Source organism: Pantherophis guttatus, chromosome 8 (genome assembly GCF_059756535.1).
Source record: "Pantherophis guttatus breed Tessera chromosome 8, ASM5975653v1, whole genome shotgun sequence".
Classification (NCBI taxonomy): domain Eukaryota; kingdom Metazoa; phylum Chordata; class Lepidosauria; order Squamata; family Colubridae; genus Pantherophis; species Pantherophis guttatus.
In genome coordinates, this window is record NC_142070.1 from 58031520 (window position 1) to 58052407 (window position 20888).

The 20888-nt window shown below is 43.3% G+C and overlaps 1 protein-coding gene across 10 annotated transcripts in view; it reads left to right on the forward strand.

The window, feature by feature from the left end:
* CC2D2A (coiled-coil and C2 domain containing 2A) overlaps positions 1 to 20888 on the forward strand; it is a 285150-nt gene that overhangs the window by 199392 nt on the left and 64870 nt on the right. For all 10 annotated transcript variants that reach the window (XM_034408876.3, XM_087875257.1, XM_034408877.3 and 7 more), the window contains 2 exons: positions 17067 to 17168; positions 17514 to 17690. In XM_034408876.3, coding sequence (XP_034264767.2) covers positions 17067 to 17168; positions 17514 to 17690 — 279 coding nt within the window. The remainder of the gene's footprint in view (positions 1 to 17066; positions 17169 to 17513; positions 17691 to 20888) is intronic.

Genomic DNA, 20888 nt, shown 5'->3' on the forward strand with positions numbered 1-20888 from the left:
GCAGCTGGAAATTGGTGTAGTGTGGGTGTATCTAGGTGCACCCACGATAGCTCGTGTGGCTGCATTCTGGACCAACTGTAGTCTCCGAACACTTTTCAAGGGTAGCCCCATGTAGAGCGTGTTGCAATAATCTAACCGTGAGGTAACAAGGGCATGAGTGACTGTGAGGAGAGCCTCCCGATCCAAGTAGGGTCGCAATTGGTGCACCAGGCAAACTTGTGCAAAGGTACCCCTAGCCACAGCTGTCAGATGTTGCTCTAATCTTAGCTGTGAATCTAGGAGGACACCCAAATTGCAAGCCCATTCTGAGGGGGACAATTTCTCCCCCCCCCCCCAGAACCAAGGATGGACAATCAACATAGTCTTTAGGAGGCAATACCCACAGCCACTCGGTCTTGTCTGGGTTAAGTCTGAGCCTGTTGACTCCCATCCAAACCCTCACAGCCTCCAGGCACTGGCACATCACATCCACTGCATCACTGAATTGACGCAGGTTAGAGATATACAGCTGGGTATCATCAGCATACTGCTGATATCTCACCCCGTATCGTCAGATGATCTCACCCAGGGCTTCATGTAGATGTTAAATAGGAGGGGAGAGAGGACCAAGCCCTGAGGCACCCCGCAAATGAGGGGCCTAGGGGTCGACCTCTGTCTTCCTACCAACACCGACTGTGACTGACCAGAGGGATAGGAGGAGAACCACCATAACACGGTGCCTCCCACTCCCAACTCCCTTAGTCGTCCCAGAAGGATACCATGGTCAATGGTATTGAAAGCTGCTGAGAGGTCAAGTAGCACCAAGATGGAGGAATGACCCCCATCTCAGGCTCGCCAGAGATCATCCATCAGTATGACCAAAGCAGATTCCGTGCTGTAACCAGGCCTGAAGCCAGACTGAAAAGGGTCCAGATAATCCATTTCATCCAATGACCGCAGGAGCTGAAGTGCCACCACTTTCTCTACAACCTTTCCCACAAAGGGTAGGTTGGAGACTGGACAAAAGTTCTTTAATTCTGCTGGATCCAGGGAAGGCTTCTTAAGGAGGGGCCTTACGACCGCTTCCTTCAATAACTAAAGCCTGGAGCCAGCCTCGTGTTACCTCCCTGCTGGCCGAGACCAGCCAGGAGGGGCACAGGTCCAACAAACAAGTGGAGGAACTCATTGCCCCTGCAGCCTTGTCCACTTCCTCAGGAGTCACAGGCTCAAACTCATCCCACACAATAGGACTAAGACCTGCCCCCGTCATCTCGGTTGGAATTGCCCAATCAGAATTCAGTTCCATCCAAATCTGAGCGACTTTATCTGACAGAAACTGCACAAACTCCTCAGCTCTACCCTGTAAGGGCTCCTCCACTCCCCCTACATCAAGGAGAGAGCGCATCACCCTAAATAGGGCGGCTGGGCGCGAATCAGCAGATGCAATAAGTGCAGAAAAATGCGAACATTTTGCCACCCGTATCGCCACTAAATAAGTTCTAATATAGGCTCTTAAGAGTGTTTGGTCAGATTCGGAGTTACTGGTCCTCCAGCGTCGCTCTAGACGTCTCTTCTGGCGCTTCATCTCCTGGAGCTCCTCGGTAAACCAGGGAGTTTTCCTGGATCCACCGCCATGGAGAGGTTGCAAAGGCACAATCCGGTCCAGTGCCCCGGATGCCGCCCTATTCCAGGCAGCCACCAGGGTCTCGGCCGGACTGTGGACAAGGGAGTCAGGTATCTCCACAAGCTCCTTCTGGAATCTTTCAGGGTCCATTAGGCGTCTGGGGCGGAACCACTTAATCGGCTCCGCCTCCCTGCGATGGAGGAGTGGCGCCCTGAAGTCCAACCTCAGCAGGAAATGATCTGACCATGACAAGGGAGAAGCATCTATACCCCTTAATTCCAGATCATGTTTCCACTGCCCCGAGAGAAACACCAGGTCAAGCATGTGTCCCCCCCATGAGTCGGACCCGCACCCTCAAATTGTCATCTGAAAAGATTTTAACTGTTGATATTCCATAATAATGTTTTATATCATGAGTATCCAATCTTTCTGAGCTGCACTGAGTGAAGAAGAATTGTCTTGGACAGCTTATAAAATATATAATATAATTAATGAATATAAATAACAAACTAAATAATATTACAAATTTATGATCTTGTGAGACCTCATTACTAGCTGTACAGGGCTGCATGCAGAAACTCCTGTTTTAGATATTCTGTTATAGCAATCCTCTGGGGATTGCTGCTAAAGATTTTATGCTGCTAAAGCTTGTTTATAATTGATGCATTTCCTGTCTGTGAGCCCATCAATTGGGTTCTTTATTGAGATTCCTGTATATTTATTTGTTTGTTTGTTTATTCATTTATTTATAAAAATTTGTGGCCACCCATCTTACCATAACGCTGGAGAGGGGTGGGGAGAGAGAGAGAGAAAGAATATATACATGTACATATACATATACATACAAACATAGATAAATTAAAAGCAAGAATTAAAAATCAAGGACGCATGGGGAGACCAGAGGCAGAATGGGGGAGGTGGGATCTGTTGTTACTTGATCAACCACCTCCATTGTGCTGTTTCCCATTGGGGCTTAGGCCAACTGGCAGAGCCAAGTCTTTAGGCCCTTACAAAAGGATAGGGTTGTGCCCAACCTCACAATGGGGCAAGATGTTCCAGAGGGCAGGAGCAACAGCAGAGAAGGCCCTTCTTCTGGACCTCACCAACTGGAATAATTGGGCTAACAGAACCCGCAACATGGTTCCTCTGCCGGCATGAGTGGGGCGGGCCAATCCCAGTGTGGTGAGATGGTCCCTCAGGTGACTTAGACCCATGCCATGAAGGACTGTAAAAGTGATCACCAACACTTTGAATTGCACCCAGAAACAGACCAGTAACCAATGCAGCTCACGGAGCAGTAGTCCTACTGGGGCCAATCTAGGGGCCCCAAAACTACCCATGCTGCCGCACTCTGCATCAGCTGTAGCTTCTGAATGCTCTTCAAGTATAGACCCATGAACAGCATATTACAATAGTCCAACCGTGAGATGACTAGGAACTGAACGACTGAGCGCAAGGACTCTTGATCCAGGAAAGGTCTTGTGCACAGGCTCTCCTAGTCACAACTGCAGCCTGCTCCTTGAGTTGTGAGTCCAGGAGAACCCCCAAGTTGCAGACCAGATCTGTCTGGGGCAGTGCCACCCCATCCAGAGTCAAAGATGACAAAGTCCTGGATCCTAGAGCCCCCATGTATCCAAAGCCATTTGGTCTTGCCAGAGTTCAGTGAAAGCCTATTTTCCCCCATTCAGCCCCACAGCTGCCAGGCACCATGAGAGGGTGGTTACATCATCACTTGGGTCACCGAGAGTGAAAATATAAAATTTGGTGTCATTGGCATACTGTAGATGCCTCAACCCGTAGTGACAGATTATCTTGCTCAGTGGTTTCATATAGATGTTGAAAACAAGTAGAGAGAGTACACAGCCAACCCAAAAGGATATCATGGTCAATGGTATCAAAAGCTGTAGAGAGGTCAAGGAGAGCGAGGATGGTTGCACTACCTCCATCCCATTCTCTCCAGAGATCATTGACAAGCACAACCAATAACATTTCTATCCCATAACCGGACCTGAACCCTGACTGAAAGGGGTCCAGATAATCTATTTCATTCAGGACCTTCTGCAGCTGCAGGCCACCACCTTTTCTACAATCTTCCCTAAAAATGAAAGGTTGAAAACTGAACAAAAATTGTCCAGACAGATAAGGTCCAGTGATGACTTGTTAAGGAGGGAGCGAACCAGGGCTTCTTTAAAAGCATAAGAAATGTATCCTCCTCTAGTGATGTACTAATCCTGCTTGGACCTACCCGTTAGTCACCATCCTGAAGGCTTACAACATCCAGGAGGGACAAGGATTAACTGACAGGTGGTGGCACTGATAGCATCAAGAGCCCTGTCCACCTCATCAGGGCCAACCAAATCAAATTGTTCCCAGATAACAGGGCAAGATATCTCCCCAGGCTTCTCACATGGACTATCTCCATGCATGGGATCCAGATGGGAACGGATCAGAGTGACTTTGTCCACCAGATGCTGAACAAATTCCTCTGCTCAGCCCTGTAAAAGATCCCCCCAGTCCCCCAACCCAGGAGGGAACACGCAACCCGAAACAGGATCGCTGGATGGCACTCTGAGGACGCAATAAGAATGACGAAATACTGCAGAGACTTCCGGGGTGGTGCCACGCTGGTGTGGTGCAGGGGAACTAGACTCCGTTCTCCCTGCCTGATTTTCTGCATTTTGGAAGCCAGTAACGGCAAAGCAGGTCCTTAGAGGGGACAGCTATAGTGAGGGGAACATCCAGAGGTGACGGAGAGAGGAGTGAACCCCTGTTACGAAGGGTGAGAGCCCTGAAAATCAGCGTAGAAGAGACTAGCTGTGAAGGCAAGGTCCAGAGATGTGGCAGCGCGACAAAGATATGAGAGGAAGCAGAAACTGAGAAACAGCAGAAGTATCGGCGTATAGGAAAAAGAAAAAACGTGGGACACTGAACTATCTCTCTGGTGGATGGGATTTACAAAAACTACTGAATAGAAGTGAGTCTCTGAGGTGGAGGTGGTGGTGCCTTAGCAGTGGGAGTGGAGAAGGAAAAGACAGAATTGTTGTGGATTGGTGAGGAGGGAAAGCGATTGTGAGTGTGGATTGAACAGTTGATACCTTGGAAACAGGGTTTCAAGAGACAAAAACCTGTAGTGAAACCCAGCTAGAAGAAAGAAAAGGCTACCTTTCAGGGACAATGATGATTGAAGTAGAGGAAAGTTAAAAAAAAAAAAGTGAAGAGAAAGACAGTGACGGTGCAATCTGAAGGAAGCCACCTTCTGGAAACAGAAAACAAGGAAGTTGCAGAGTGAACAGAGAGACTGAAGACAAAGAACTGCAGTAACTTAAATGACTTTGAAGGAGACCTCTTCTTAAAGAATTGTATATTGTGAATACCCTGGATATTTCAAACTTTTACTGTATATTCTAAATACTTCTAAATACTTAGATAAGCCTGAAAGAGACTTACTACTGAGAAATTTACATTGAATTATCAGCTCTAAATGTTAATAGTTTATAGAAACATATTGCTTTTTCTGATTTCAAACTTTTGATTGATTTTTTGTATATTTAAACGAATTAGCTAGTCTTAAATACCTACTGTTGATTAATAATTGTATACATAGAAATCCTTATATTTACTCATAGGTATAATAGTTATAAGAAATTTTAAGAAATTGGATGTTAACACTGTATTATTATTGTGAGGAAGGTTTAGAGTGAAAACAATTGATGGTATTGTGGAATAATTTTTTCAAAAATTTAAAAATTTCAAATACATCCACAGTAACTAAAGTGGCAAAAAAAACAATATCAATGACAGCTTCTCCAGCAGGGCAAAAGTTAATTACAGATACGACGTGCAGTGAAAAACCAGGACCAACACCAACCCTGCAAAGTCTACAATCTTCATTAAATATGATTCAGGAGTTTATGTTAAAAATGCAGGAATCAATAACAAACCATATGAGGATATGAAGAGTGAATTAAAAGAAGATATAAAGAAACTGGATAATTGAATGGGAAAAATTCAAGATTCAATAACTAAAAATGAACAGAAAATAAAAGCGATAGAAGTAAGAACGGATCAAACTGAAAAGAAACTAGAAGAAACTGAAGAAAGACTGACAGTGGCAAACAGAGACTTAGTAGAGGCAATTACTCATCTGGAATTAGAGAGATCTTCCTTCTACCTGAGATTCCAAAATATCACAGAAACAAGAGATGAAGACCTATGCAAATTGATGACAGACATTCTAGCTGACCCACTACAAATAGATAAAAATGAATTAAGGAACAACATTGATGAAATATATAGGGTGCAAACGAATTACGCTAGAAGACACAGACTACCACGGGAGATACATATAAGGTTTGCAAAAAGAGCAGTCAGGGATGAAGTTTATAGAACAATGAGGGATGACTAATTGACCTACAAAGGAAGAGAGGTCATAACTCTCAAACAGATACCAAGGAGAATAAGAGAGAAATGAAGAGATTACCTGTTCCGTGCAACACAATTAATAAAAAATAAAATAATGTTTCACTGGGTGATGCCAGAAGGATTGTTAATAACATAGCAGGATAAGAAAATAAGGATAGGCACAATGGATAAGGCTCAGGAACTTTATGCACGATATATAGAGGAAAAATCAGACAGCAGAGAAGAACTGGAAACCCAAAGTCAAGAAGAACAACAGCTAGAGGAAAAAGGACTGGAACAAGATACGAGAGAGAGAAGTGATACTGAGACCCAGGAAAGAGAAGGAATGAGAACAAGAAAGCAAAAGGAAATGAGACAAAGGAGGGAAGTAAGGGCAACAAATAAGTAGTGGAATGGAAGAAGAAATGACATTATTTTTGGTTAACATAAACAGATTAAACTCACCAATAAAGAGAAGACAAGTAATTGCTAAACTTCAAAAACAAAACACAGACATTATATGTTTACAGGAGGTCCATATGAAAAAAGGAGAACGTAATCTTTTGGAAGCCCCTAAATTAGGTAAAATATTTTTGGCCCTAACAGAAGTAAGGAAAAGAGGAATCGCAGTCTATATACAGTAAAAGATCGGTTAAAACCCAAACAAATATATGCAGATCAAGAGGGAAGAACGTTATTGATTGAGGTATTAATAAAACAAAAAAGAACATTAATTGCAGTCATATATGCGCCAAACACACAACAGAAAGAATATTACCGCAAATTACATAAACAAATTGTAGAATTGGAAATAGATAATGTATGCGTATTAGGAGATTTCAACATGGTGGTTGATCCCCAAAAAGACTACAAATCAGGAAGTAAAAAAATTTATGAAAGGAGAACATTACCAAAGATGTTCTTTAGCAAAGAGTTAAATCTGAAAGATATTTGGAGAGAAATTAACCCACAAAAAAATCAATATACGTATTTTTCCAACCCACATAACTCATGGTCCTGGATAGACATGGTCTGGATGGATTCAGAAACAGGAAAAACCGTAGAGGAAATAGAGATAAAACCGAATACGTGGGCAGATCATAACCCGATAATAGTCAAATGGAAGGGGGAGGAAAAAAGAAAAAAGAGATGGACCATGAATCAAAGGATAACGAAAGAAAAAAAGTTCAACACGTAGAAAAAGAATTAGGGTTATTCCTACAGGAAAATTGGAATGACAAACAACTATACAAAACCTGTGGGACACAACTAAAGCTTACGTCCAGGGTCTTACAATAAAATAAAAGAAAACAATATATAGAATTGCAAGAGAAATTGGGAAAATTAGAAGATAAAGTGCAGAAAGAACCCCACAACCAGGAAATTAGAGACGAAAAACAGATAATTAAACATAGATTTAATCTAATTACACAAGAAGAAATAGCGCAAAAAATTAGAGCAACCAAACAAAACTACTTTGAAAATGCTAATAAACCGGGAAAATGGTTGGCTTATAAATTAAAAAAAGAAAAAGAAAAGAAATTAATACAACAACTAGAAGATGAAAAAGGGATAGCACACCATCAGAAGGAAGAAAAGGAAAATATAGCAGTAAGATATTATCAAAACCTATATAGTCGGGAGAATATAGAGGAAGATGACATTAAAAGATATTTACAGCAGAGAAACCTCCCAACACTACCAGAAAACATAAAAGAAACATTAGACAGAAAAATAACGATGTTAGAACTAAAAACGGCAATCCAAAAACAAAAAAAAGCAATAAAACACCGGGCCCAGATGGAATCCCAGCAGAATTTTACAAAGAATTACAAAGACCACTGGAGAATTTAATATTACAAACATATAATGAAGTACTAGAGCGAGCAATGATACCAAAAACTTGGATGGAGGCACTGATAACCTTAATTCCCAAAGACAATGTGGAAAAGAAAAAAAATCCAAAATTATAGGCCAATCTCGCTGCAGAATGCTGATTATAAGATATTCATGACAATAATGGCAGAAAGGATGAAACATATACTAAACGAAATCATACAACCAGACCGGAATGGATTCCTACCCACCAGACACATAAAGAATAATATAAGAACGATAATGAATACACTAGAATATTACGAAATACATCCAGAGAAACAGGCAGCTTTGATATTCCTCAACGCACAAAAAGCATTTGACAATTTAAATTGGGATTTTTTAATTAACCAACTAGGAGTAATGAATTTTGGCGAGAAATTTATTAGAACAATTAAAGCAATATATTCAAACCAGAAAGCAAAAATATTATTAAATGGAGAAATAACAGAAGACTTCAGTATAACAAAAGGAATTAGACAGGGATGCCCCCTATCTCCTCTGTTATTTATTTTTTCAATAGAAACACTGTTGCAACAAATTAGACAGAATCAGGAAATCAAAGGATTAAAAATTAGAGGATAAGAATATAAAGTACAGGCCTTCGCTGACGACTTGGCATTTATTATAGAAGAACCCTTAGAGATGGGATTAACATTATTACAGGATATAAATCAATTTGGCAAAGTGACAGGGCTCAAAATAAATAAAGAGAAAACTAAAATAATAACCAAAAATTTAACCAAAAGACAAAATGAAGAACTAGAGGAGAAAATGGGAATTTTAAGAGCAAAAAAAATTAAATACCTTGGAATATGGCTGTCAGCAAAATGTAGTATGAAAAAAGAGGATAATTATAATACACTGATAAAACAAATACAAAAAGATTTGGAAAATTGGAACAAATTACAGATATCACTAATTGGCAGAATTTCAACAATTAAAATGAACATATTACCCAAATTGCTATACCTTTTTCAAATGATACCGGTATTATTAGAAAAAATTTTTTGGGAACAAATAAAGTAATATCTAAATTTATATGGGCAGGTAAAAAACCTTGCATTAAATTTAAGCTGTTACAAGATAGCAGGAACCACGGGGGTTTCGGTCTCCCAGACTGGGAGCTCTACTACCAGGTAGCAGTGCTGACATGGTTAAGAGATTGGATTCAACTTAAAAACAAAAGAATATTAGCATTAGAAGGGCACGATCTCCAACTAGGTTGGCACGGGGTTCTATGGGAAGGTAAAAATAAAACACATTCATATTTTCAGAGGCATATAATAAGGAATTCTCTATACAGTGTCTGGGTAAATATTAAAAAACACCACTATATGAAAATCCCAAATTGGCTATCGACAAGGGAGGCAATGACACACCAAAATACAATAGACCTCAGTAAAATGGTAAGATACTCAGAGATTTTAGACGAGAAAGGAGAATTAAAATCAGTGCAAACATTGAAAACACAAGGAATAAATATAGAATGGTGGCCCTACCTACAAATCAAAACAAGACTAAAAAAAGATCAAGGACAATTCGGCATATATGAAAAACAATTGGAGTTGGATAAAATTTTATTGGGAACAGAAGGAAAAATTATTACAAAATTATATAAATTTCTACTAAGACATAAAATGGAGGAGGAAGTTATAAAAGAAACGATGATTAGTTGGGGAAGGGATTTCGGCCACAGCATAGAATTAGAGCAGTGGGACAAACTATGGGAAAAGAACTACAAACTCACAACAGCAGTTACCTATAAAGAAAACCTCTATAAAATGTTTTATAGGTGGCATTTGCCACCAGTGAGATTGGCCAAGATGTATCCCAACTTATCACCTAATTGTTGGAGATGTAACTATAAATCCAGAACATTCTACCATATGTGGTGGACGTGCCCCATCACAAGGAAGTATTGGTGTCAAATTCAAAAATGGTTGGAAGAAATTACAAAGCAAAAAATAGATTTGAAATCTGAATTGTTTTTATTAGGAATACTGGACCTGAAAATGAATAAAAAGCTTCAATACATTATATTACACATACTTACTGCAGCAAGAATCACATTTGCAAAAAATTGGAAACAAAAAAAAATATATCGTCAGACGAAACTGTAATTAGGAAAATTCTAGAATGTGCAGAAATGGATAAAATGACTATGGAGTTAAAAGGGAGAGAGGATTCGGATTATTATAAAATATGGAATAAAATGTGCAGTTGGCTCAAAAATAGAAATCAGAACAAAAAATGTTTAACTTAATATTGATGAAACTTAAAGTAACTGAACAACATTAAACAAAGACATAAATATAAATGAATATAAATATGTAGATAAGAACAAATGGATATTATCTGTATATATATATATGTCGGAGTAATACGATTATTCTACTATAGAGTAGTAAATAGAAATGATAGAATAGAAAACTACAAAAGCAAAGTACGTAAGTTGATTGTTTTTTGTGTTGTTTTTAAAGACAAACTGTTTAGTAAAAATTATTATTTAAAAAAAAAAAGGATGATGAAATACTGCTGTTTCTCCATTCTTATTGCCATGAGGTAGGCCTTAATAGTTGCTCTAAGTTGGTTCCAATTGGAGTCATCCCTTGTCTTCCTCCAGTGGTGCTCTAAGCATCTCTTGCCCTTTTACAGAACCTGTAATTCCTCTGTGAAGGGTCAGGAACAATGAGTGAAGAGAGGCCGCATGAGCATGATCCTGTCCAAAGTCATGGCTACCTTTAGATTCCAGGCCACAAATGGAGCTTCAGCAGGACCATTAAGCAACACCTCTGGGATATTCCCCAGTTCTCTCTGGAACCCATCAGAGTCCATCAATTGCCGGGGCAGATCATTTGAATGGGTCCAGCCTCTCTGTGGAGTGGGGCAGCATAAGAGAGCCTCAAGGACACAAGGGCATGATCTGACCAAGACAAGGGAGATAATCTTAAACCCCTACCAAGTCACATTGCCATTGCTCCAATAAGAAAATCAAATCTGGGATATGAGCACTGTCCCGAGTTGGGCCAGTAATGATCTGGGATAGGCCTGGTAGTCATGAACTCCGGGGTTGCTTCAGAGGCCGCACCCAGAGATGGCAAATTGAAGTCCCCCAGAACCAAGTCTGGGGAATTCCACTGCCAGCCCTGAGATGGCTTCCAGCATCTCAGGCAGGGAGGTTGCTGCACAGCAGGGAGGCTGGTATACTAGCAACAATTCCATCTGATCCCATATACTCAACTTCAGAAATAGGATCTCACAACCAGAGATTTGTGGAGCAAGGCCCCAGAAAGCAAAGATAACCACTGCCCTCCCACCTTCCTTGTCCTGGGGTCTTGGCTGGTGCCAAACCTGAAACCCACTGGACATATCTCCTGGAGAGAAACCCCCCCTTTTCGGAGTCAGCCAGGTCTCAGTAATGCACCCCAGGTCACCTCACTCCTCCTGAATAAGATCTTGAACAAGAGGAGCTTCAGCAGCAGCAGCCAAAACCCAGAGCCTCCAGTGTGGGGAGAGGTATGCTGTCCAGGGACTGAGGATGAGCTAAGGGGCCCAGAACACACCACTGATATTACACATCGGAGGCATCTTTCCCTGTAACAGCCTGCCTCTGACTCCCATAACATCCCCTGCCCTTCACACTGTGATACATGATCCTGCCCTATGTCCCCCAAGATAAACATTCCCTCTTCCTCTCAACCCTTTCCTTGAAGAACCAAGAGCTCTGCCATCACTCTCCGTTTACTCAGATTCATACTCTCAGATATCCCAGGGGATTAATGAGGGAGGGAATCCCTGCAGCACTATAGCAAGGACTCCCACATCTCCAACTTCCCACAACAAGCACGCTGTCCTTTGTCCCAACTGGTCCCTCTCACTGACCACTTGTGGGAGGACCACTCATCCCAAATTCTCTATCCAGCTCCCACTCAATTGAGAGTGTACAAACAACTACTTACACACAGACTACAAACAACTGTCACCACAATAAGGTCAGTGCTGCTGAGAAACTGAGAATCAGAGAGGAGAACGTCAGTGTCAGAAAAGATAGCCCCAGAGATGGCATGAGACTTGAAACCAGGCTTTAAACTCTGGGAGATTGCCAAGTGATGGAGCAAGGATTCATCACCTTTACCAATTTGATCTTCAACATCCCATTTAGACCCCATAAGGATTTATAGACATTTTCTGGGGAATGTAAATGGGAAGCCATGCTGTAGACAGATGTTGGAAGCATACAGTATCTGAATTCAAAGAAGACAGGTTTTTATATTTGGAATTCTCTAGTTGTGACAACAGTTTGGCTGCAAGTTACCAGAGGCTGGATTGAACACTAGAGATCCACCACTAACAATGTGGCTGGGTTTTGTTTTTTTTTAATGCTGTGGAAGTATTAGCAATTTGATGTTTAAGTATATTGCCACAGTCCTGAGTACATGGTAGAGGCATATTGATTAGTGGTTTTACTGTACAGTGTATTGTCCCCAATGTTTCCTTTAATGAATCATTTATTTTTGAGATTGAAATATCAAAATTTGAGCTCACTGTTTGTGCTATAAGCAGACATTGCTTAGATATGAAATCCATTACATTCTCCCTGTAAGGTTCTGCCTCTACTCCCCAAATCATTTTGAAATCAGCATTTCAAAAGGAACCTTTTATTGAAAGGAAATGATTGCAAGACAAAAGCAAAGCAGGCTCTAAAGTCCCCTTAAGCAATTCTGTTAGGATAAAGGAGTTAGAAACCCCTCCCCTCAGTCTGATGTTGAATGAGCCAATCCACAGGTGTGAAGATGTTGTGAAGACGGTTATCCTGGGAAGGAGATAAGGGACTGTTCCCAAGCACTTCTCTCCAGAGGCTTCAGAACTGAGAAAAAAATGATGGGGTTTTCACGAAGCTGAAGTGGCCAGCCAGTTTAGAATCGTAGCTTAAGTTCATGAGGGGTAGCCTCTGACTAGCTGGAACATATAACTTACCCCCCCAACCAAGCCAAGTCATCTCTAAGTAAACAGGTATTTTTATGGGCTTGGAACCATTCATCGTTTAGTAGGGCTTGTTTGAACACCTGAAGGGTGGAATTGTCCACTAGGTCTTTTTTAGCTTGCGCCCTTGTTATCACCTTGGCCACTAGCTGGGGGCAGGGGTTTGATCACCTCGGGCTTTTCACTATTGTACTGTGGTTTTCTAGACAACGCATCTGCTAGAAAAATTTTTCCCGCAGGAAAATATTTGAGACTGAAGTTTTGTTTTGGGGACAGTTTCCGTGGGGTCTTAAGAGCCTCCAGATTCTTATGATCAGTCCACACTTAGAAGAGGATTTTGTTTCCCTCTAGGAAATGTCTCCATGTTAGGAGAGCCCATCGCACTGCATATACCTCTTTCTCCCAGATGGCCCATCTCTGTTCAGTGTCTGTTAGAGGTGTACGTGTAGGGTTGTAGTTGGCTGTGTTTGTTTTCTTGGAATAGGACTGCCCCAACAGCCACATCGCTGGCATCTGCCTGTATGACGAAAGGTTTTTCTGGGTCTGGGTGCTTCAAGATTGGCTCAGCTGTGAATAATTGTTTCAATTTCTCGAATGCCGCCTGGCATTCCATAGTCTAGTTTAAGGGTTGCCTCGGCATTGGCTTGTCTCCCTCTTTTGTTTTCAAAAGATTAGTGATGGGGAGTGCAATTTGCGCAAAAGCCAGGATAAATTGTCAATAGAAGTTTGCAAACCCCAGGAAACTTTGCAGTTGCTTGCATGTGCGGGGAGGGGCCCAATCAATCACCATTTGTACTTTCCTCACTCTTGTGGGATATCCAGTATCCCAGGTAGTCTATTTTATCCTTGTGGAACTCACATTTAGACAGTTTTGCATAAAGCTTAGTGGCGCAAAGTTTATTTAGGGTTGTCCGGACAAGTTTTACATGCTCAGTTTTTGTTTCAGTGTATATTAAAATGTCATCTAAATACACCAGAACCCCTTTGTATAGGTGCTCATGGAACACCTCTATGAGTTGCATGACCACAGCGGGAGCCCCTTACAGTCCAAATGGAAGCACTTTGAATTGGTAACACCCTAAGGGGATGTTAAAAGCCACTTTCCATTTGTCCCCCTCCCTAATCCTGATTCGGTAATAAGCCTCTCTTAGGTCCAGTTTTGAAAATATTTTCCCCTTGGATAGGTGGGCTAACAAGTTCCTTCATGAGGGGAAGGGGATACACGTTCTCTACACTTATAGTGTTCAAGTTTCTAAAGTCCACGCATAAGCACAAAGACCCATCTTTCTTTTCTTGGAATAACACTGGAGCAGCAATTTTTGGTTGTGTTGGTGTTGGTTCGATGAATCCCCTAACCAGGTTCTTATCTATGAAGATCCTCAATTCCTTGAGTTCTCTGGGGGACATGCTATACATCTTGGGCTTTGGTAGTTTAGTACCTGGGAGGATCTCAATGGCGCAGTCTGTGGGATGGTGGGGGGAAGAGCTCATTGGAACCCTCTTCACTGAACACTAAATCCTTATATTCCCTGGGAACGCCCTGTGTTGGTGCGGCTCTCCCAACCACAGCTGTTTCTTTGTTCAGGTTTCCTCCAAGTTCCTCCCTTCGGCCATCTGGTCCGGTCACTTCCTATTGGAACTTTAGGGTCCCTGTTGCCAGTTTACTCTGGGGTTCCATTTCCTTAGCCAGGTAAGTCCCAGGACTAGTGGCCATTCCATTCCAGGTGCCACAATGAAAGTGAGTCTCTCATCATGAGTCCCCATTGCTATGTCCAAGGGTTCTGTGGCAAAAATGGTCGGTTCCCCCCCTGTGACTGACCCATCTAACTGGCAGAATGTGATGGGTTTTTTTTAGCTTCCACAAGCGTATACCCGATTTTCCCATCATGGTTGGGTTACTCAAACACTGGGTGCACCCTGAATCCAGGAGAGCTGAGATTTTCACTCTTCCCCCCCCCAAGGGGATGAATAGTTTTAGTGGCAGAGAGAGTGGCTCAATTGTTTCGCTTACCAGTGGGTCATCTTCAGGGTCACTCTTGGACGTGCCCAGTTCCTCCCCAGGTGATTCTGGACTTCCTTCCCCCAATTTTGCAAGGGGACGAAACTCTGCGGTTTCTCCACTTCTCAGTGCAGTGTCTTTTCCTTGGGGGGTTGTTTTCATGGGCTTTCCTCCAGACAGGCATTCTGGCTTTCGAGCTGAAGTTTTTGAATGACATTCAGCTGCACGGTGCCCCTCCTTCCCACATTTGAAGCAGGCAGATGATCCCGGTGCCAGAGGAGTTTGCAGCTTGAATGGCTCTCACTTCCCCTGGAGTGGGGATCTCTTCCAGGCTCTTTCCCCTTGGTACTGGTTTCTGGTCATGTCAATCTCCACTTTTTCAGCCAGGAAGTATCAGTCGTGCAGGCAGACTGGGGCCCCTTGAGCCAGGCAGGCATGGTAGAGATTGTCATTCAGGCCATCTTTGAACCAGCTCACTAGGATGTCTTCCGGCCAGTCCACTCTGCAGGCAAGGTCTCAGAACTTTTCAGTGTGTTCAGCTACCAGCCTTCACCCCTGTTTCACAGTTCTGATGCGATCACGAGCTTTGTGGTCTGCCAAGGGGTCTTCAAATCAGTGGTGGAGAGCCATCATTAATCGGTCAAAGTTACGCAGTTCACAGGCATCTGTGTTGTGGAGGGTCACCATCCAACAGGCAGCTACTCCTTCCAGGGCCAAGATGACAGCTTGGGCCTGGGTCTGGAAACTCCTCCCATACTCCTGCATGTATGTGAGGACATGTGCGAGGAAAAACCCCAGTTGCTGCGGGTTGCCATCATACTTCACTCCTGGGGGGGGTGTCTTCCTCTCAAGTTGCGGCACTCTGGGGTGGCCAGGGACAATTGCAAGGGCTGGTGCTGTGCAAGGTGGGTTCATCTGGATGGCTGCTGCCCCCCCCCCACTGCTGCATCTGCTTGGCCTGCTGCTGCTGGATCTGGAGTGGCAGTCCCGACCTCATTGACTGCTGCTGCTGCCTCACCACTTCTCTGGTGTCGATCTAATTCCCCCTGGTTCTGAGGTTTTCAAGAGCCTCCATTACAAACTGCATAATGTTTCTCTTAACTGGGCGGTCATCTCCACCCAGTTTTTCGATCAGCTCTTCCTGGTTAGAAAGGGCTTCCAGCTCACGTTTCCAGCCCGGTTGTCAACTGCCCCGGGTGAGGGTGACTCCTCGGGTTCCTCTGTCCCAGTTGTCCTTCTTCCCCACTCTGATTGATCATCTGGGCTTCATGAGGGTCCCCAAGTCGGCTTTGATGTCTTCAATGGGGAACAGATGGCCCTCCCTCTTTACATATTCCCCAAAGGTAAATCAAAGCACAGGGCAGATAGATGCTAGAGCTAGAGATAAACTAAGAGGTTGCAGGATATGTAGGAAACAGGAAGAGGGAAATAAGTGAATAAATGATCCAGGCTCCCATCCCCACAGGAATGGCAGTATCACAATAGGGATCTGACACTCCCTTTTTAGGTTCATATCATCCCCGCAACTGCTGAACAAACCGTGGGAGTCAGGGGAGGAAGGCATCCTCTGTCAAGGAGGAAGAAAGTTCTAAAAGCTGTTGGCTTCCTCCTTTCACCTGCAGATCCCTCTCCAAGGAGTTATGAATGCTATATTTATCTGGTGGAGGAGTAGAGGCAAAGTTACTCACTGAAGTTGTCTGCTTATTCATTGTGTAGTCTTCCCTTTTCTGCTGCTTTCAAAGGCTTGGTTAAAATCTATTGCAGAGTGTCTCTTCTTTCTTTTCCCCATTACTTAAATTATAACTGGAGTAGAAAGCTGGAGTAAAAGGCTGACCTCTCAAGTGGTGCAATTTAAAAATTAATTTAAAAGTAGAAAAAGTACTAAAAGAGTAAAAATAGAGAGTAAAAAAGAGCAAAGCTCAAAGCTGCTGCTCACCATCGCCATCTTGGAGTTTTTTATATTTTTGAACTAGATTGGATTATCTTTGAATGCCACTCTGCTATTATGGTGTTATTACTATTATTATTTGTTGGTTTTAATTGTATTTTGGTTACCCAGACTCACAACTGTAAGATGGATAGCTTTGTAACTTGGCATATTAAATAAATACATTAATTCTAGAGAATCTACGGGGAGAAATAGGGAAGCTCAGCATGTTCTTTTTGCAAATGTTGATCAAGATTTTTGGGACATTTTCTTAGGATGATCGTGAAAGAGAAATCGGTGGGGTCCATACCTGTATGGAAAAGCGCTGGCTTGGATTGGTTCGGATACCATTTACAACAGTATATTTTCAAGGAAGAGTAAGTGCTGAAGAAAGCATTTTTACACACAAGCATTCATATAAATAACTTACTGCAGCATTCTTGAATATTAATGCTTAAGGAGCCCTCGTGGTGCTGTAGTTAAAATGCAGCATTGCAGGCTAACTCTTCCCACATCCTGGAGTTCAATTCTGATAGGCTTGAGGTTGATTCAGCCTTCCATCCTTCAAAGGTCAGTAAAATGAGGATCCAGATTGTTGGGGTCAATATGCTGACACTGTAGACCGCTCAGAGAGTGCTATAAAGCACCATGGGGAAGTATATGTCTTAAGTGCTATTGCTATTGTTATTTTTATTCAAGACTCTTTGTTTCTCTCCATCTAGATTGATGGCACATTTAAGATTGATACTCCTCCCGTTCTTCTTGGCTACAGCAAAGTGAAAAATGTGGAAAATGACAGAAAATATGATTCCATGCAGCATCTGAGTGATGGTTCCTACCTTTCCTTGTTCATTACAATTGAACCTCAACTCATTCCTGGAGAATCAATTCAAGAAAGGGTAAACCTGGACAAGTTTTATTTCTGGGCATAATTTGGACATTTAGGAAGGGGTTTGCCTCCGTTTTCATAAAATCCACAAATAGCAAGTAAATGGGACTCCAATTGAACAGGTATGCACCTTTCTTGGGAGTGCAATTTATCTTTGGCATGCTCATTTTTCTTTCCGAGGAAGTGTTGCACAACATACCTGTACAATTATTGTAAGTTTTTATCATTCAAAAGGAGCCATTATGTTCCTGCAGCCTACAAGGTCTTCCAAGTGAAGGTAGTCCCATAGTTTCTCTATTACTCCAAAAATTGCTCTCTACAAAACTCAATACTATCAAAACCAACCAAAATAAGTTTATTAGAGCCATTTTGATGGTTCCAAATAATATTAAAAATGCCATTTTACAAATATAAACAGACATAGTTTCAATGCTAGAGTATGGTTTATTCTTACCTTCTGACTAAAGTTAATTTTATTCCCTGTAGGTTTGGGCCCATCACTATTTACAGATCATTTTAAATCATTGTAGCTTTAAAAAGCGCTAGATAAAATTGAGTTGCTGCGCTGGTCTATAGAAAGTCTGTGCACATTAGGCTTTGATAGTGCTAGAACTGCCCTTAAATAACAAATCTGGGATTTAGATCTCCAAATAAGCCTATGTAATGTGTCACATCCTAATATTTATCATATGCTTCCAAAAGGATCCATTCTCACCACATATTTATCATCCATTCCAATTTTATAATTATAATTATAATTTACAGGCTTTTGTAAGGCCTTCACATTAATCAGGTTGGATACTATGCCTCAGCAGTCCTTGGATGTTTTAAGGGTACTCCAATGCATCTTCAGTTATTTCCAAGTGATGATGGTCCAACAGAAACTCTAGGCCGAATGGTGTTATTGTCAGCCTCCGTTCTTTCATTGCTTACTTGCTCGTCTGCCATAAAAAGGGGGCAGGGGGGAGCTCTTGGGATTCTTGAGGGGGGAAAGCGAGCTGGAGGAAAAAGAAAGTAATTCTTTGCTGCAGCGTTTTCTTTGAAGCTGATAATGTCTCAAGGTCAATGGTTGTGGCATAGCAAGACGTTTGCTCCCACGTGACCCCTGGAGAACCTGTGGATTGGATGATTTACGCTGGACAGTTGGGCGGGATGCTTTCTGTATGTGATTTTCGCGCCTTTGCTTCAGACCTTGCTTTTCTTTGACTGCATTCAGTTCTTATCCAGTAAAAGTTACCTTTATGAAAATGGAGTTGGGGGTTTTCTTTCTTGGATAATGAAGGCCGTCCTGACATTAAGCAAGGTCTGCTTTTAACAGCCATCCTGGAAAACTACCGAGGGGGCTGAACAAGCAATGTCTGATCAAGACAGCGACCAGGACCAGATGGGAGCTGCCGGCTCAACAGCTTCGTCATTCCACCTGGGGGGGTGGGGGGGAGCCTCGGACTGGATGGCAAATTTATGGCTGGAAGAAGAACCGGAGCAAGCCAGATGGTCGGTGGGAGTGGGGAGGCTACCGGAGCTGGAAAAGACACCCCCCCCCCCGGAGTAACAAGCACCAGACCCCGAAAGGGAGAATCTGCCTGGATGCAGGAGCAAAAAGAAAGCCTCCTGGTCACACATGCCCTGCAACTTCTGAAGGAAGCTGAGAAGAGCCGTAGAAGCCGGGAGAGGTATGTTTACCCTGCTGAGAAAGGGGGGGGACCACCCCAGGGATGAACCAGAGGCTGCTGCTTGTGGGGAAGAGAGAGAGCAAGCTGGGGAGGGAACTTCTCAAGCCTCTGGAATTTAAGCGGGAGAGGCAGCAGTCCAGGGGGCCCGGCAATGTAGGCACCACCCCGGAGGCAAAGAAAGCCAAAAATTCCCCCCATATCAGAAAAGTTCAGAGGAGATCCGAAGACATTGGGATTTTTCCTGACCCAAGTGTGGAACCATATGCAGGATTGGGGAGAGGACTTCCTCTCAGATGCCGCACAAGTGAGGTGTGTTACCAAAGCCCTAGAGGGAGTAGCAGCTGAATGGATGGTGGGACTCCACAATAATAACTCCCCCTTGCTGAGAAATTATTATCAATTTATGAGAGCCCTCAGAGTGTGTTTTGAGGACCCTTAGCTGAGCGAAAAGCGAGAATCAGAATGAAGGGCATTCACCAGGGCCGGAAATCGGTGGCAGAATACACCCAAGAGTTCCCTGAGTTGGCACCCTACATGAGAGGGTGGTCAGAAGTAACCCTACTAGAGAATTATAAAGATGGGCTGAATGAGGATGTCTACAAAGATTGCTGTTCATGGGGGGTTCCTGAAGATCTGCAGAGCTGGTACGTGGTAGCAGCAGATGTGGAGATCGACCTGGCCCGAAGCTGGCTCCGTGGTGGGTGCTCTTGGGATCAGCCACCCCCCTTATTCCACAAGGGGGCGCCAAAGGCAGCAGTGGGGAAGACAGGGCCCAAGCCAAAATCCTCCACATGTTTCAAATGTGGGAAGGAGGGGCACCAAGCCACTGAGTGTTTCTCCAAACCAGCGCCCAAGGTGACCTTTGCTGGAAGAAAGAAGGCTGACAAAGCTTCCGCAAAAGCCTGCAAGACCGCCCTGAAAGGAGAAGTTGTTGAGTTCGCTCCCCTGAAACAGGGTGAGTTGGGAACTCCGACCGCCGCTGACGACAGCGAGACCGACACCGAATCCGATGACGACCTGATGAGTCACAATGGGGGCCCCATGACCATCCCGGTGGAACTAAGGGTACCATCCACTGGGGCCCACGGCCAGATGCCAGCCCTCCTAGACTCCAGATGCACCAGGTGTGTAATCAGCCCAGACATGGTTGAAAAGATGGGTCTAAGACTAAAAGCGATGAAAAGGCCTATCGCATTCTGTCAGCTAGACGGATCGGTGGCAGGAGGTGGCCCAGCCAATTTTGTGACCAAGCCAATCGAGATGCAAATGGGGGATCACCTAGAGACTCTTTGTTTTATAGTGGCCCTGGGCATGGAATGGCCCCTCATACTTGGACTGCCTTGGCTCCGTAAATGGAACCCACGCATAAACTGGAGAACTGGAGTTTTGCGCATTCGCTCCAAAAACCCAGGGAAGGAAGGGGAGGAACCCCATTTGGTGGACGGAGTGGAAAATGAGAGGGCAGCAACGGCGACAGACCATATTGCGGGGGAGAAAAAGATTCCAAAGGAGTATTGGGACCTCCAGGAGGTGTT